This window comes from Notothenia rossii (genome assembly GCF_949606895.1).
Source record: "Notothenia rossii genome assembly, chromosome: 2".
Taxonomy (NCBI): domain Eukaryota; kingdom Metazoa; phylum Chordata; class Actinopteri; order Perciformes; family Nototheniidae; genus Notothenia; species Notothenia rossii.
This window is the reverse complement of record NC_136904.1, coordinates 6,468,738-6,486,327: the sequence shown is the minus strand read 5'-3', so window position 1 is coordinate 6,486,327 and position 17,590 is coordinate 6,468,738. Positions and strand designations below refer to the sequence as shown.

General features: G+C 39.2%; 1 protein-coding gene across 3 annotated transcripts; it reads left to right on the top strand.

Moving 5' to 3' along the window:
* Positions 1–931: 931 nt before the first annotated feature.
* On the top strand, positions 932–16,262 carry LOC307028461 (up-regulator of cell proliferation-like). 3 transcript variants are annotated; one of them, XM_079663502.1, is made up of 4 exons: positions 932–975; positions 1,168–1,217; positions 8,634–8,702; positions 9,590–16,262. In XM_079663502.1, exons 3-4 carry the CDS (start codon positions 8,672–8,674, stop codon positions 14,335–14,337), a joined length of 4,779 nt encoding a protein of 1,592 aa, XP_079519628.1. In that variant the 5' UTR covers positions 932–975; positions 1,168–1,217; positions 8,634–8,671; the 3' UTR covers positions 14,338–16,262. The 3 variants fall into 3 exon arrangements, with proteins under 3 accessions (XP_079519628.1, XP_079519630.1, XP_079519629.1); XM_079663504.1 differs by lacking the exon at positions 932–975 and having other exon boundaries at positions 1,197–1,217; positions 8,634–8,687; XM_079663503.1 differs by lacking the exons at positions 932–975; positions 1,168–1,217 and adding an exon at positions 3,029–3,051.
* Positions 16,263–17,590: the final 1,328 nt, after the last annotated feature.

Here is a 17,590-nt window from a genome sequence, read left to right as displayed (position 1 = left end):
CATGTCAAACCACTGAATATCAAAATCATCCATACCCTGTGAAGTTTCATTTCAACATTCAATATAAGCGTAAACTATGACAATAAACTGCCAACATTGTCAACTGTGTTTATCCCTGTCAACCGTGTTACAGTTGATAGGTAACACAGTTGAGAGGTAACACAGTTGACATTTCCGCCATTTTAGCGTCTTGTGCTAACTGCAGACCTTCAACCGGTCACCACATTACCTTGATAAAATCATGTTTTTATGCACCCTCTCTGTATATTTGTAAATATAATATCTAAAGTAAGTTCACAAAAAAATGTTGATAACACAGTTGATGATCAATTAACCCACTCTATGCGTACACTTTAATATTGATGAAATATTGAAGAGGAGAAGTACAAACTTGCCTCACTGTCTTCAGAATTCCCTCCAAAAAGGTAATGACATCACTTGATACTGTAAATATGACTTTGGAGCAAACCATTGATAATTTATAGGGGTGTTTTTAATGGGTAACACAGTTGACAGAGATTTCTTGGACACGCACAAAATGGGTGATTTTATGTACACAAATGAGCCAAATAGTTTTGAAAACACCTTGTTTATATTCTAATGATTATTTTAATTAAACAATAATGAAAATTATTTACAAAAATATGTATGTTATTGCTTAACTGAAGAGCAAACCCTGACATTTAGCAAATCGGACAGCACCAAAACAGCAAATTCCAGCACTGAATATGCATTTTCTGCTAAATACATTATGTGATCTGTCGGCTTTTTGTATTAAATGAAATAAATATGTGCCCCAATATAAAATTGATCATTGCATTAATTTAATACTTAATAAAATGGATTACCACAACCTATGGACATGACATGTACCCCTAATTATAGAATGACTCACTTACTTTCTGTTTCACTTCTGTGCAGTACAAATACAGCAGAAGGCAAAGAGAGCCTCAGTCCGCTGCAGCATGAAGCCCGGTAAGTTTCCTTTACTCTCCTGCTGGAAACATTTAACTTGTTCTGTCGATATACTGCAACTACTTAGTTATTGAAGAGCGTGACACTGAAATGTCAGCGAGGAATACCACATGTTTTGATTGATTTGATTATCTGCATGAAAACACAAGTTGGTTCCGTGAATGTAAAGTTCATATTTGTGTTTTTTCTTAGGTTTGTAAGTGAAACGTTTACGATGAACAGAGAAGGACCGGAGCTTTCAGGTAGAATCCCATCATTTATATACATGGTGTTGAAAAGCAGTGGGGCATACTCATGGGCGTAATTTCCACTTGGGACAGAGGGGACATGTCCCCCCCACTTTTCCAAATCCCGTATGTTTCCCCTTTCCACTGGGGACAGAGGGGACATGTCCCCTCCTCTTTTCCAAATCCCGTATGTGTCCCCCCCACTTTCAAATGTGTTTATTTTTAACGGCAGACTGCCCGTCATCGCCACGGAGGAGCTGGACACCGACAGCCTGCCTCTGTGGCTGCGCGCGCATGCGAATAGGAACGTCGCGTGCATAAACTATAAATAGCCCAATGAATGATGATCAGGTAGCCTACTGCGGTTGAGACAGAAAAAAACTATGAAACGCAAACAGCAGCAGCAGATTAGTGCTTGGGTGAAAAGAAAGAAAGGAGATGTGAGTTGGTTGATTCAGTAAATTAGCTCTGGATAATCATATTTTCTATCTACACCTGTTGATGTTCCGGATTTGCTAGCTTGATGGTGCCTACCGGGCGGCATTTACCGCACTCTCTACACACAGCGGCTCCGCTGCCCCTTAAACAGCTTCGTCTTTATCAATCTATCTTATGTTCTTCTTTCTCCAACAATTAATGAAGGTTATTAAGCGTTTTAGCTCCTTTGTTGTTAATATTGACCGCCATTTGCTCTATGAAGAAAACAAGCCTCCCTGTCAGTGTTCTCACTCTGTCCTCACATCCCCGGACGGACTGTGGGACAGACTCGGAGGAGCAGAGGCAGGGGCGGTTCTAGGGGGGGCCAACAGGGGCCAGTGCCCCCCCTCCAAAAAAATGGTTACAATATTATGATTTATTGGAACTAAATCAAATCAGAGACCAGGATGTACAGTATATATTAAACTCTTCATTACCTTATATAAAAGAAAATACTGTTTGTTTTTTAATTAAATTGTCACTTAAAGTTACTAAAACAAATACTCCAACTGAAAAAAAACTACTGAAAACAAAGGGCTGTAACTTAAATTTACTAAAAACAAATAGCTTTACAAAAACCAATAGCAATTACTGTATTTTATGTTTATTTTACACAGTTTTTACACTGTCTTTATCATGTTAACCCACTTTTATTGTGCCCCTCTCATCAAATAACTTGCCCCATCCTATTTTTATACACTTTTATTAATGATTAATTTATTACATTTGGCTACACAAACCACACACATGTCACTAATTTGTAAATGTACTGTTTTTAAATGAAAATTGTCACTTTTTGAATAGTGTTCGATTCACACTAGTCTGGCTCCGGTCTTGACTCGGTCTCGCCCTGCCATGGTCGTGGTCTTGGTCTTGACCTCTTAAAGTCTTGGTCTTGCCGGTCTTGGTCTTGCCGGTCTTGGTGTTGTCTTGGTCTTAGTTAAGGTGGTCTTTATTACAACAATACCAATGGCTCAATATGATTATAACACCATTGCTTTCATAGCAGAGATTAGATGAGGTGGAGCTGCCTAAAGACACGGAGGGTGAGGCAGATAGAAGCAGCAGCAGCACAGAGTTGCAGCAGGTATGTTAAGTGCTGTAGTCAGGTGATTTCAATTTGAGATGAGAGGAAGAAGTGTATAAGAAATGAATACCGTATGAATAACATTTAAAGTGTTGTAATGTAAAGCAGAACAAATACTTAGTTGCTCACAAGACTGAGTGCACTACTAGTAATAATACAACCAACATGATTTCCCAGCATTATTCTATACATTTTTGTGTCATGCTTTCATATCAGAGATCAGATGAGCTGGAGGGGCTTCAAGACAGAGAGGGTGAGACAGGAAGAAGCAGTTTAGAGTTGCAGGTAAGTGCTGTAAAAAGGGTCGGGTTATTTGGTATTTTCAATGATGTCTCATGTCAGCAACAGGCTAGCATATTGTCATATTTTATAGGAGAGACCTGAGGAGACAGACATAAGGAGAGAAGTGCAGGCAGGCAAGCAGAAAGCTGAACCAAACCATGCTGACCCAAAGCTCATTGTAGTGCAGCAGCTTATCAACAAAACGTTACAATTCCAAGAAAAGGGGTACCGTGAATTCTCATGGCTTCACTACAGTCCAGGAGTCAATGGAATCTTGTGTTTTTTCTGTGCTCAAGCTTTTGGGCACGGAAGATCAAATTTGGCCAAGAATGCAGATCCAACCTTTTGCAAAACTGGTTTCCAAAACTGGAAAAAGGCAATTCAAAAATGTGCAGAACATGTCCAAAGCAATGCACACAAAGTTGCTGTCACTACCCACTGCCAACAAACTAAACCAGTCGATGTGCAGCTTTCTTCAGCCAAAGCTGCACAGCAACAGGAATCAAGACGGTGTCTCTTAAAATTTGTGAGCTCTGTACAGCTCTTAGCACGCCAGGGAGCTGCTCTTAGGGGCCATGCAGCTGAAGAGGGAAACTTAAGCCAGTTACTCAAAGTAAGATCTGAGGAAGACCCTGGCTTGGAGAGATGGCTGTCAACAAGAAAACATGATCTCACATCCCCCCAAATCCAGAATGAAATATTAAATCTATTTGCAAACACCATAATTGGGAAATAATTAGCTCAATTTACAAGCTGCCTCTCCTCCAGTATTCCATTATTATTGATGGAACACAGGACATATATGGGACTAAACAGGAAGCCATTTGTGTGAGGTATGTAGACCATGATTTGGTCCCCCAGGAGGCCTTCTTGGGTTTTTACGAGGTCTCAAGCACAACTGGGGAAAACATAGCAAAAGTTGCCATAGATGTGTTGCTGCGCTTGAATCTTCCACTGTCTGGTCTGCGTGGACAAACATATGATGGGGCAGCAAACATGTCAGGCGACAGAAAGGGAGCACAGGCCAGGGTAAGGGAGATGCAGCCACTGGATTTGTATGTACACTGTGGTGCCCACCAGGGCCGGCCCTCGGCATAGGCAGTATAGGCGAAGGCTAAGGGCGCATTAACCCATAGGGGGCGCCGAAAATTGGGGAGAGAAAAAAACAAAATTAGAAATGCAAACATTTTTTATATTTTTATTTATATTTTTAAAACACAATTTCCCAATTTTGGATCAACAAAGTACATCTTATTATCTTATACTAACAGAACTACGCATATATTGCATACAGCACCCATAAACTATAGCACACCCAACCCCCCAAAAAAATCAAATTGAACTGCCCCAGCCACAGTAAAAACCAGAGGTTTATGTGAAATTGTTCTTTTTTTTAAATAATGGTTTTAGTGTGCAATTATAGGTTTTAATTTTGTATTTGTCTTAATTTAAAATAAATCAAACTCCCAAAAAACATATACAGCTTCTGTGTGCTTTTATTAACATTGGAATTTACTGTGTAAGCGTCCGCGGGGGGGAGAGCTTTAGAGAGCTCTCTCCTGAAAGACTGAGCAGCTCTGATAACCTCAGCTCAGTGAGGCAAAGGCACACCTTTATATGATCATTATAGCTATAAAAAATAAGAGAATAGATGAAAAACAGGTATAAAATACTATATGACGCCAGCTAAAATCTTGCCTAGGGCAGCAAATTGGTCAGGGCCGGCCCTGGTGCCCACTGTGTAAATCTTGTCACCCAGGCTGCTTGTAAGGCTTCATCCCTAACATCTGATGCTCTGGATTGGCTCCACAAGCTTGGATGTCTCTACAAATTGTCTGGCAAATACAAAACAAAATTTGTAAACATTCATTTCATTTCAAACCTTTATTTAGACGGATTGGTCCCTTGAGATCATCGATCTCATTTACAAGGGAGACCTGCATTATTTAGCAACAGGCTAGCATATTGCAACAGCAGCATCAGGGACAGTTAGCAATCTGCAGCCCTTGTGTCAAACAAGATGGACTACCAGGACTCCAGCAATCTGGTCTGTGCTACGTCAGTACGAGTCAGTGCTACTGAGCTTAGAGGACATGGCCCAAACAGATGCCTCAAACACTGGTGTGACTGCAAGAGGGCTGCTGGAGAGATTCGGAAAAGGTACGACAGTGTTAGGACTCAGGCTAGCCACTGAAGTAATTCAGGAGTTGGAGTGCCTTAATTGCACACTGCAGAAGCAGACAGAAACCGTGTCTGGTATGCTATCTGCAGCAGATTGTGTTAGGACCACCCTGAGGGCAAAGAGAACGGAGGAGAAGTTCCAGGAGATTTACAGCCAAGCGACAGAGAAGATCTGCATGCTAAATATTGAGCCCATAAGCATGCCACACATCCGCCGTCCTCCAAAACGCTTTATTGGCAACAACACTACTGCACACACCCACAACCCCAAAAGAACACTACAGAGCTGTCTTCTTCAAGGTGCTGGATACTGTGGACATGCAGCTGAAGGAGAGGTTTCATCAGAGTGGTCTGATAATATTGGCAAAGCTGGAGGAAGTCCTCCTAACTGGGGAGCTGGACACCGCAGTGGTGGACCAGTATCCTGAATTAAACCAAAGGTCACTGAAGGTGCAGCTTGACATGTTTAAGCTCCAGTACCCATACAAATCCACTTCAGAGGCCGCAGCTATTCTGAGGAGTCAGTTGCCTGAAGTCCGTGGCCTTTTCAACCAAGTAGAAGCCCCTACACGGCTTCTTATGGTTGTTCCTGCAGCCTCTGCTGAAGCAGAGAGGAGCTTCAGTGCTTTGAGGAGGTTGAAGACCTGGCTGAGAAGTACAATGATGCAAATTTGCATTAACAATGTAGCAGTCTGTCACATTAACAAGGATAAAGTCAGCAGGGAAAAGATTTGCCAGGAGTTTATCGTTGCGAATGAGTACAGGAAGCATGTGTTTGGTTCTTTTAGCTGAGAAGAGCAGAGAGGACAGTAAAGGACACATGGAGAGATGGGATTGAAGGGATAGATTGAGGACGATGAAACATTTTCTTTATATTAAAAGTTTGATAATCTGTTGTCTGTCTTAAACCTTCGACCTAAGCCATTATATTACATTTTTCTATTTATTTGTACCTGTTTTTGGTTCGTCTGGTCCTATTTTGAATCATTTGTTGTATGACCATAAATAAAAGAAGAAGAAAAAACAAAGTGGAAATTGAATCTCACATTATCTTTATTTTAATCACACAAAAATTAATCGGCCCCAATATTAAGCAATTAAGAAAGTAAGACAGCTTTTCCTTATACATATTTTAGTATTTTTCTTTCTGGCAGAATATATCTTTATGGCCAACTAGATTTTTGCCTGTATTTTTTATCACCATAGTCCCTAAATGTTTGTAGAAATGCAGGAAATGGGATTCATATCGAAAAAGGTTTTATTGCGGAGAGCCCCCAGACCCCCTGTTTTGTGTCCCCCCCACTTCTCAATCCAAAGTTACACCCCTGGGCATACTTGCCAACCTTTAGACCTCAGAAATCGGGAGCATTTCAAAATGCAAAATTGTTGTTGTTGCTAGTGGATCGCCGGAGCTGTTAGATTAACATTAACATGCTTATTGTATTTGTAAGTGCACTGCCTTGCGGCCTGTAGCACCGTCCTTGATGGAGCATATGTGTGGGCTGGACCTGTATTTTACAGGAAAGGAGTGAGCAGAGAGTAGAGTAGTTGTTGATTCTTGTTCTGTTTTCTGTGACTATCTGCCTCACCCTCTCAGACTTTGAGTTGCGCGCGCTACTAAAGAGACATGTTACCATGGAAACCAAACAATGGTATAGCTGTATTAAAGACCGAGTGGAAACAGTCGTTTGTAAATCAGATTTTGTCAGAAATCGGGAGAAATGCGGGAGAAATATGACCCCGGGAGGAAACCGGGAGAGGGCAGTGAAATCGGGAGTCTCCCGCGAAAATCGGGAGGGTTGACAAGTATGCAGTGGGGACATGAGGGCTCAAAAGGGCGTAGGCGGCTAAAGAGTCCTAAATACCGTCCCGGCCCTAGTGTGGTGAAATGAACTTGTAGTAATTAATATAAAAAAGCAAAGTAGGCTTACATTTTTAGTATTGTAAAAATAACAAAATAAATCATATTAAAGTTCGAGCAAAGGCACACAAGCATATCAGAATCCAACAACTTTATTTATCTCAGGGGAATGTTTTTTTTTTTTTCAAGTTGCTCCATTTTAATATGAAAAACATATTTAAAATGTATTTATCCAAACATAAGAGGTTGAAGTAAAATGTTCAATAAAATTAAATAAAAGTATAATATTGATACAAACATAGTAGGAGTAATCATAATAATCATCATAATCATAGTTCTCAATTTCTGATCAATAAAGTACTTTTTATCTAATGTGCTATCTACTCTGGTATATTTACATTGAGGTGGAAACTGTCTCTGGTAAAAAGAAAATATAATAATAATACAATTGTTGCCCTGCTCACTTTCCAAATATAGAATCTATAATTGTATAAATGATTAAAAAAAGCATTTCCATCAGGAGAGACGTGATGTATGAAATACATGTTTATTAACGAGACGCCTGATATGAGGGAATGGTGATTGACGGATTACTACAAGTGAATGAAATTATGTTTGGCGATTAGGCCCCGGTTTGCAGGATGATCATTCAGGAGGGGAAAACCGCTCCGATGAACCCCCGGGGTCTAGACACTGGTGGTGGTGATAAGTGGTTCGGTCTGGTCTGAAGGGAGAAGTTTTTAGCTTGGCCCTGTATTAGGAGACAGGAGGCGAAGGGGTGAAGAAATGTTCCGACATTTTCCGATTTACCAAACATTGCGTACCGGCGAGGAAAGTGCGTACGGCACTTCCTACGCCGGTTTCCTTATATAAATCACAATCCACTCGAAATGCGGTGCAGCTTTTGCGGGCTTCACGTAACGCCCATATTTGCCTATAAATAGTCAAAGAAACGCCCTTTCATTCATTCATTTTGACTGACTGCATGGAGAAGATCGCAGGAAATGACGACAGAACAGCTAAAAAAAGACATCTCACACCGTGTCAGATTTTGGTTATTTTGGGGAGGTCGAGATAAATCATACTGTTTGGTGGATGCAGTTTGAACCAGAGTAGCAGCATGCAGGTCGGATCGTCACCAAAATAAATAAACAAGTTGTCCGAAAAAGGTTAATGACAAAAAACAATACACATAGCCTTCCTCAGGCAGTGTGTTTATACCGGGGACAGAAGAACCCCCTCTTGATGAGAAACTGTAAGAAATGATCGTGGAATCCCTCCGGAGTGGAGTCATGACGACTGGATCTGAATTATGTTTTTGTATTTGGTGGTTTGTGTCCCAGCTGTCGATCGGCTGTGCGCAGCGTCTCCACTGCAGCAACTCTTTGCACTGAAAATAACGGCAATGGATGAAGAAGAATACTTCATGTGTGATGTTTTGTTTTGATTTTCTGCAACTGATCTGCAACAAATAAGCAATAACACAATGTGTGCTTCTTTGAAAATAAAAGTACTTAAAAGTAGTCTTTTTTTTACCTTATAGGTTTCAGAGCACAGGGGAGTTGAAGGAAAAGTCAGACCATGTCTACAAACACAGGTGAAGAACATGCAGGTAAACTCCGCCATTCACTCAACTTTGATTTGTACTGATGTACTCTGTGTGTATATATATATATATATATATATATATATATATATATATATATATATTAGGGCTGTCAGTCGATTAACCTAGTTAATCGCGATTAATCGCAAATTAATCGCAAATATTTTATCTGTTCTAAATGTACCTTATAGGAATATTTTTTAAGTTTTTAATACTCTTATCAACATATGAGTGGACAAATATGCTTTATGCAAATGTTTATTATCATTTGAACGATGATAAATATTCTCATGAATATTAAACACAACAACCTCTGAACATTACAAATATTCGCCTCAATTCAACCTGGAACCCAGGGGCGGACTGGCCATTGGGAATACCGGGAGTTTCCCCGGTGGGCCGGTGCTGTGTGTGGGCCGGAGGAAGAAAATAAAAATTTCTAAATCCTACCGGCCCACATTTGTAAGTGTTCCGGCCCAGCCCAGCCCAGTGGGGTGTGGCCCGCTGGACTGGGCTGGGCTGTTTTGATAGGCTACCTATGTTCTATCTATCAGATAGTTTCACTTTCACACATCAGGCCCGTAGCAGCTATCACTGCTACAAGATTTATTTATTTACTAGATCTTTGATCTCTTAGAATTGTGAAACTACAAAATCACAGATTCAAATGATTCCCAGATCTTGCTGATGTCCCAAAACTGTGTAATCCAACACAATAAACAATTCTGCAGGCTTGCAAACATGGATGTACAATAACCACACTTTTAAAATAATGAAAAAAGGTGGCTTTATGTTAAATGCCCTCAGCATGTCAGACCTCGAGGAAACATCCATATACAATCCATTAAGGGCTACCTAATATCTAAATATGACCATCTCTTTCTCTTTAACAGTTCTTTTCACCTTTCTCTCCAAACTGGGACTGGAGACATTTTATCCCAACAAGCTCACTCTTCGGTCTCTATTGGAGATCAACAAAAACAGCATAAATGAAGAAGCTGCTATATCAGTACAGAAAATACCTTGGTGCTTTCTCAGGAAACTATTTAAACTCAATGCAGAATGCAGGGGCTGTACACAAGTATCAAACAGTGATGATAATGAGGAAAGCAGTGATCCCTTTGAAGTAGTGCTTTACACTGCAGATGAATCTGCAGACGATAGGGTTAACCCTCTCGACCTCGTAACAGCACTCTTCCTTTGTGCTGACAGCTTCTTGCAACAGGAAAAGGCCCTCAAGATGTCAATGTGCCAGTTTTCTGTCCCACTGCTGATGCCCCCTGTCAATAACAGTCAGAGTACCCTGATGCTTTGGGCTCTGAGGGACATTGTCAAAGAGTGGTGTCCACATCTGTCTGAATCAAGAGGCTTTGTTGAAAACCACATTGTCCAAGCAGAGATACCATTCTATTCCTTTGTGAGGCTCAACAACTGTAGTCTGTCCAAGTCCCAAATGTTGAATCAAGTTCTCAGCCTTGGCCAGCAGTATCACAATTACTTCATACACAGAGACATGAAAGGAGGAGCAATTAAAAGACAGATAGCCAATGGCTTGGCAGAGGTGAGCTGGTACCTTCCCAGAGGCAGAGGACATCCTGATGTATTTCCAGACCCAATTGCATTCGCCAATCTGAGAGGAAACATTTCTGAGTCACTTGCTCAGTTCACTTTTCTGTTTCAAGTGTCAACTGCTACCTTTGTATTCCTGGACAAAATTGAAAAAGAGGAGCATGAGATTCTGACTTCTCTTCAAGATGTGAAATCCAAACTGTTCTTGGTTGTTAACCGCAAGGATGGAAGTGCTGAAGAGGACATGGAGTCTGTCAAGAAAACAGTGAAAGAATTAGATTTACCAAACAGCAGTGTGAAAGTTAAAGACCCAAGAGTAAATGTTGTGGAGTTTTCAGAGAAACTTTCTGCAGCCATTAAAAAGATAACAGTTGGAAAACCCACGATGAGCATTGAAAATATGGTTGACAAAGCTGTTGAACTTGGTCTGTCTGTGGACGAATGCAGAAGTGATGACCAAAAGAAAACCGCTGAGAAGCTTGTCAAAGGAATTGGGGTGCAGAAGATACCAGACTACAAGAGAAAACAGCTTCCTCTGCAAGGCGCTGACTGGAAAAAGTTATCGCAGTTAGAGAAAGAGGAATGTAGGTTGAAAACACATGGTAACGTAGAACCGGAAAAATATAAATCTCAGCTACAGAGAGAACAACAACAAATCAAGGAGAGGCTTGGAAAAGAAAAACTATCAGATGACATGAAGAGTTTCATTAATCAGTTACCTAAAAATGAGAGCAAGAGCAGAGATTTTTTCCTTAAGTGGATGAAACTCAAACTGGATGCACGTTCACGGGATCAGCTATCTTCACTCCGCCATCAATGGAAGGAACAAAGCAACAAAGAGAACAAAGATGTGGAAGAGATTAAGAAGCTGGATCAGGAGTTGCTGGAAAGCTCTTTAGGGATAGAGCATTACATGAGAGAGATGGGACTGATCTATGAGTTTTCATTGCAGTCACAAAACTCTGCTGATGAAGTACATCGTCTCCCTGGTTTGGCAGCTGATCTGCTGTTGGATGGATATCCTTTAGAGCTCTTGGATGGAGGTGCTTCCAACATCCCAGAGAAATGGGTGAGAGATGTACTAATGGAGCTACACAGGAAGGTTGGAGAGAAGAGCAGACTGTTGGTACTGACCGTGTTGGGCGTTCAGAGTACCGGGAAGTCAACACTCCTCAACACCATGTTCGGTGTGCAGTTTGCAGTCAGCAGTGGCAGATGCACAAGAGGAGCGTATATGCTCTTCCTCAGAGTAAGTGACGATATGCAACACCAGCTGAACTGTGACTTCATAGTTCTCATTGACACAGAGGGCCTCAAGGCTCCTCAGTTGGCACAACTAGAAGACAGTTATGAGCATGACAACCAGCTGGCAACCTTTGTCATTGGTTTAAGTGATGTCACAATTATCAATGTTGGATCAGAGAACTCAACAGAAATGAAAGATATCCTGCAAATTGCAATCCATGCATTCCTGAGAATGAGGCATATTGGTAAAAAGCCAATTTGTCATTTTGTGCACCAGAATGTAGCTGGAGTCTCCGCTCATGAAAGGACCTTGACGGAGAGACAGCATCTCTTGGACCAACTCAATGAAATGACTCAAATTGCTGCTGAAATGGAAAAGCAGCCCTCTATAAAGAGATTCACAGATGTGCTGGTCTATGACATAAAAGAAAACACCTGGAACATCCCCGGACTCTGGCATGGGACTCCACCTATGGCATCAGTGAACACAGGTTACAGCGAAGCTGTAGCAGATTTCAAGAAAAACCTCTTGGAGGCAGTGAAAAAAGACAAAACCGGTGATGTTTCTCAGATTCCAGAGTTTCTAGAATGGGTAAGAAGTCTCTGGAAAGCAGTCAAATATGAGAACTTCATCTTCAGTTTCAGAAACACTCTAGTGGCTCAGGCTTATGAAAACCTTTGCAAGGAGTTCAGTGAATGGGAATGGGAGTTCAAAAAAGAGTTGATCTCCTGGCAGGACGAAGCAAAGTTAGAGATCTTCAATTCTGACAATGAAACTCATATGGAAACTTGGAAGACATTGGTTGCCTCAAAAAAATCACAGTTGTTGCAGAAAATAGAAGAACAAAAAGAAATGGAGAAGGAACTTGATGAATACTACAAAAGGAAAGACGTACACGTGAACCTGATAGAGAAATACAAAATGGACTTTATCAACCGTATCAGAAGTCTTAAAGTCGAATTCCAACATTCAGTAAACAATGCATTGGATTTTGCGCTTCACGAAAAAAAAAGTTCAAAAGAGGCTCAGGACATTCAGAGCAAACACAGAGAAATGATAGAAAAAGAAGTAATGAAACTCTTGAGTGATCGCGAACACCGCACACTTTCTGATGAACAGTTGGAACTTTCTGATGAAGAGTTGGAACGTGACTTCGAAGAGATGTGGACAAAAGTCACAGCAAATGTGTCTGGACTGAAAGAACTAAACATATCTGAAAAAGTCCTTCAACAGTTGAGGATACATTTCTCAAAACGTAACTTCAATGAGGAATTACAGAACATTACAGACCTGAAGGACATTGGCAAGGGTTCTTTTGAGGTCAAATCTGAACATGTAAATGTAGGTTGGAAAGACCTAAAAGTCTGGGAAAAAGAAGCTTTACATAGAGAGTTGCAGAGTTTTGCAGAAACTGCCATAGAGTCTTGCACACGGTCTGTACGTGGTATTGCAAAAACCGACGCAGACTACCATGACTCTTTTACAAAGGATCTTTTGGAAAAAGTAGATTTATCCCTAAAAGGCAAGCGTTTCCAACTGAAGTTTGAGATTGACCTGAAACTTCACATTTGTGGCATTGCCTCAAGAGAGTTCCTTCAAATGCACAGACATTTCTTGTTGGCAAGGGATCCCAAAATTCAGCTGGAGTTGAACAAGCCTCAGTACATGTTGGATTTTATTGATCTATACAAAAAGAGAGATTGCCAACGCAAAGCAGATGATTGCCAACGCAAAAAAGATGATTGCCAACGCAAAGCAGATCATTGCCAACGCAAAGCAGATGATTTTTTCAGACTTTGTATCAAACCTGCTGTGGAAGAGTACATCCGTAGACATCTGGGAACTGACATTGTGGATGAAGTTTTGGCAGGCCGCCATTCAGCAGAGTACAGTTCACGACACCTTTTCCAGTACAACATTCAGAAAGAGTTGCTGCAAAATGAAGACTTTCAGGGTTTTGTCAAGTTCATTTGTAACTATGAAATATATGTAAAGGATTTGATATTTCATCACATCAAGCAAGAAATGTCAAAGGACAAAGCTTTATGCAAACTGAAATGTCAGAATCTGAAAGTCATAGTTAAGAAAATAACAGATGCAACTGAAAGGGCCTCAAAAGGAGAGGATGGTGTCCTGCTGCCAGATAACAAGGAAAGCATCACAGAGCTCATCAAAAACATGCGCAGATATTTGACCAAAGATATCTCGCTTTCAGAAGAGGCTGAAAAAACCGCCCTGTTTCAAATCCAAAGCACATGCCATCCATTTAAAGAGAGCCTCATCAAATCATTGAGAGAAATGAATGAACAGCTGCAGGAGGAGTTCTCAAAATCTGAAGACATCACTGGGACTGTGAACAAACTTCCAACCAAACCACAGGATGAGCTTTTCAATCGGGTGTTTGGTTGTGGACAACAATGTCCATTTTGTAAAGTTCCTTGTGAAGCTGGAGGTAAACAACATGAGAAACATCATGCAGCTGTTCATCGGCCACAAGGTCTGGGTAGATGCAGGATTATAGACTCTGAGAAGCTGGAGGTAACAATGTGCACAACTGCTGTTCACAGTGAACGTAAATTCAGATGTCCAGACACTAATGGAGAGTGGCATCCTTACAAGGACTACAGCACAATCTACCCAGACTGGCTCATTCCTCCAGACTACACCAGGGAGGCATCTGACTACTGGAAGTATGTCCTGGTTAAATACAATGAGAGATTTGCCCAAGAATACAAGGCAGAGCCAGCTGATGTTCCAGAAGCATGGAAGAGCATCAAACAGGAAGAAGCACTGAAAGGCTTGAAGGAAGCATTCAACATTACATGAACAACATACATGTGTGATCCTGACATAAATATCTTAAAAAACAACATTTAAACATGGGAAGATTGTTCATATCCAAATGTACAGAGAAAAACAAAAGAAACAGATCAAAACTGTTAAAAATGATAAAGTTGACTGCACCATGATGTTTACTGGCATCCTTCAGTCTGATGAACACGATGATTGACAACTGATGATTTTAAAAAGTTGCAGAGAAGTTGAAAAGCGAGAGTTATGTGAGGTGTTTTTTTTTTACTATTTTTAAGATTACAAATGTTTTGTTTTCCTTTATCAATCTTCTATTAAACCTCATGGACCATGAATAGTATGCACCATAATGATAACAAAAAAGAGGAACAATTCTTTAAATCCTTATGTTCCATTTTTTTCTATTTTCAAGATGTTGTAGTCCTCTGTGTGTAATGACTGGCGTAAAACAAATGAGAGTGGAAATGATGTACGTCATAGTCCACCTGAAGAAAGAGATTGTTATTTGTTTTTGTCATTTTAGTTTTTAACTACATTTTCAGTAAACTGTTAAACGTTGTGCATTATAACTGGTGTGCACAACAAACTTGATGTCAATGATAACGATGGTCTACTAGAAATACCGTGTTGGAAACAAAGAGATGTAAATGTCCGCATGACTCATGTATTGCTTCACCGCTGAGCTTTTAAGTAACAAGTTTTGCAGATAAAAACCAGGAGGACACAATTAGGAGATTTGATACCAGTATGGGAATAACACGTAGAGATACAAATAACTTGCTTTGTTGTTTTTTAACTTTTAAATACTTACTTTTGTTTCTTGTTTTATTATTTGTATTCATGCAATGATGATGTACAAAGACCATGTGATGAGATCACGTTTGTTTTGTTTTACTACTTAGTATTACTTTCAGAACAGTTTTTCTTTTTTGATTACATTATTCAACATGTATTGTAAATATAAACGTTGATGTGAACTTGGAGAGTACATAAGCCAGCCACAGTTGAAATACTGTAAGTGCATGTTGATGACGTTTTGCTTCAAGTGCAAATACTGTGGCATCCTTCACATCTTGTTGATGAACTTTTGATTTTCATTCTTTTAACAGATAATGATGTGATGAACAAGTGAGAAAGAAGGACTGATTGAATGCTCAGATTACATTTTTTGGAGTTTAGTTTTGATGATTGCAGCTCTTTTCATAAAGACTAGTGCAAAACAAGCTGATGTTGATAATGTTAAAATACAAGAACAGAGAAACAGATGTTGTCTCATATGTCTTCAATATTTTTACTGTTTTTATAGTTTCACGTATGACGTTTTTTTCTTTCCATTTATATGTTTTACTTTTAAATATTCCATTTGGTTTGATTCTTTTCAAATAATTTGCTTAGAGCGTTGTACTGTGTGCACACTATGTTGTTGTGGGTCTGTGTCGTACAAAGACCATGTGATTAAATCATGTTTTACTTACTATTATTATTCTTACTCATTTTTTTCAACACTTATTGCAGTGCATCCTTAGTGCTTAAAGTACAGACCATGAGAAACAGATGTTTTCTAACATGTACTCATTATTCTTTAATATGCTCTACTGTTCTGTTTGTTTGAAGTTAAGTCAGTGAATAAGAAATGTTGATGTAACTGACTTGTTGCTGTAGATTAAACATCATCTAAACAAGCCAACAGCAGAGAGTACTGCTGATCATGGTATTGATATTTTCAGATATATTAAAAGTTGATCCAGAGACAAGAAAGTTGAAAAATAAATCATATATAGTTTAACATCTATATTCTTTTTTTTGTTGTTACTTGTATTCAAGTTTACAAACATAAAGTTGTGTGCATAATGGAAACCAACAAAAATGATATGTTGTCAGATCCTATGAAAAAAAAAAAATGTTGAAGCAAATATAAAAATAAAATGATTCTGATCAAAGTCAGTTGTCAGTTTCCTTTTCTCAAGTGAAAATAATGTATCTGTGTTTTTCTGTGTTTTTTCATCCAGATGTTCAGATTTAACTGAGTAATCTGCCTCCACCAGAACAACATGCAGGAAACTAAATGTATTTGATGGTACCATGCATTACAAAATAACATTTAAAACACAGCAGTTAAATCAGGATTTAAATTACTATAATTACCACAAACTAATTTAAATCTGTTTCTGGTCATTTAGGAAGTATTAAATATGTTAGTTAGAAAAGGTTTTGTCTATATTGTTTCTGTTGAAACAAGTCTTTTAACGAAACGATTTGTATGTATACATGTTTTCATGTTATATAATGTATTCATACAATCTGAACAAGGTGACCTGTGAATCTAGTGTGAGAATAAGTATTCAGATCCTTAACTTAAGTACAAGTGGAAATACTAGGGTTTTAAGTAAAAGTCCTGAATTCAAAATGTTGCGTACGTAAAAGTAAAAAATGATTGGCTTCCAAATATACTTGAAGTACAAAAAGCAAAATGACTCACTCTGCATGATGGCCAATACCAGAACAGATTATACATTATAAAACTATTATCAGCTAAAAATACTGTAAGTATCAAAATAAAAAGTGCATGTTATACAGAATGGCTCTTTCCACAGCATTATATTATTATGGTTATTATATTATCCTGTTTTGTATCATTACAAATTCCTAGCACTTAAAAGTTGTAGTTTATCTGTGGAGCCAATTATAGATACTTTCAAAAATACTGGGTTTATATTTTGTAACATACTGCATTTTATCATATAGCATTTTATGTGTTTATACATGTAAAAAGTAACTAGTACCTGAGTGTTAAATATATGCAGTTAAGTACAAATTACTGAGTTTAAGTATAAAGGAAAAAGATGCCTAATATTACTTCAGTAGGGAACTTTAATAAAGGTACTTAGTTATATTCAACCACTGTGTGAAGACACATGACACAGTGCAGCATTGAAGAAGAAATGTGAGAAAGAAGCAGTTACACTAATGTGAAATTCTGCTTTCTGCCACTTGAGGGAGCAAGAAATCACAAACTACACACACATAACAGAAGTGGCAGATTTGCTCTTTTCTTTTCAGCAAATACTACTTTAAGTTCCCATAAACTAATGAACATGATGTGATGAAGCAGTAACTACAGGCTGTAGGCCTACCAAATACTGTGTAGGAAATAAAGTCTGCACAAAAACAACACTCACTTATGTTTGGGGGAAAAGGCCACAAGAGGGCACTAAAGGCTCATGAAGTCCACGATGAATGAAGGTCAGCAGCACCAGATGCTTTCCAG

Excerpts from the sequence above, each read along its gene's own strand:
- LOC307028461 (XM_079663502.1), top strand. The coding sequence starts at position 8,672 with ATGTCTACAAACACAGGTGAAGAACATGCAG. Across the intron at positions 8,703-9,589 it reads CACAGGTGAAGAACATGCAG|TTCTTTTCACCTTTCTCTCC; the intron begins GTAAACTCCGCC and ends TCTCTTTAACAG.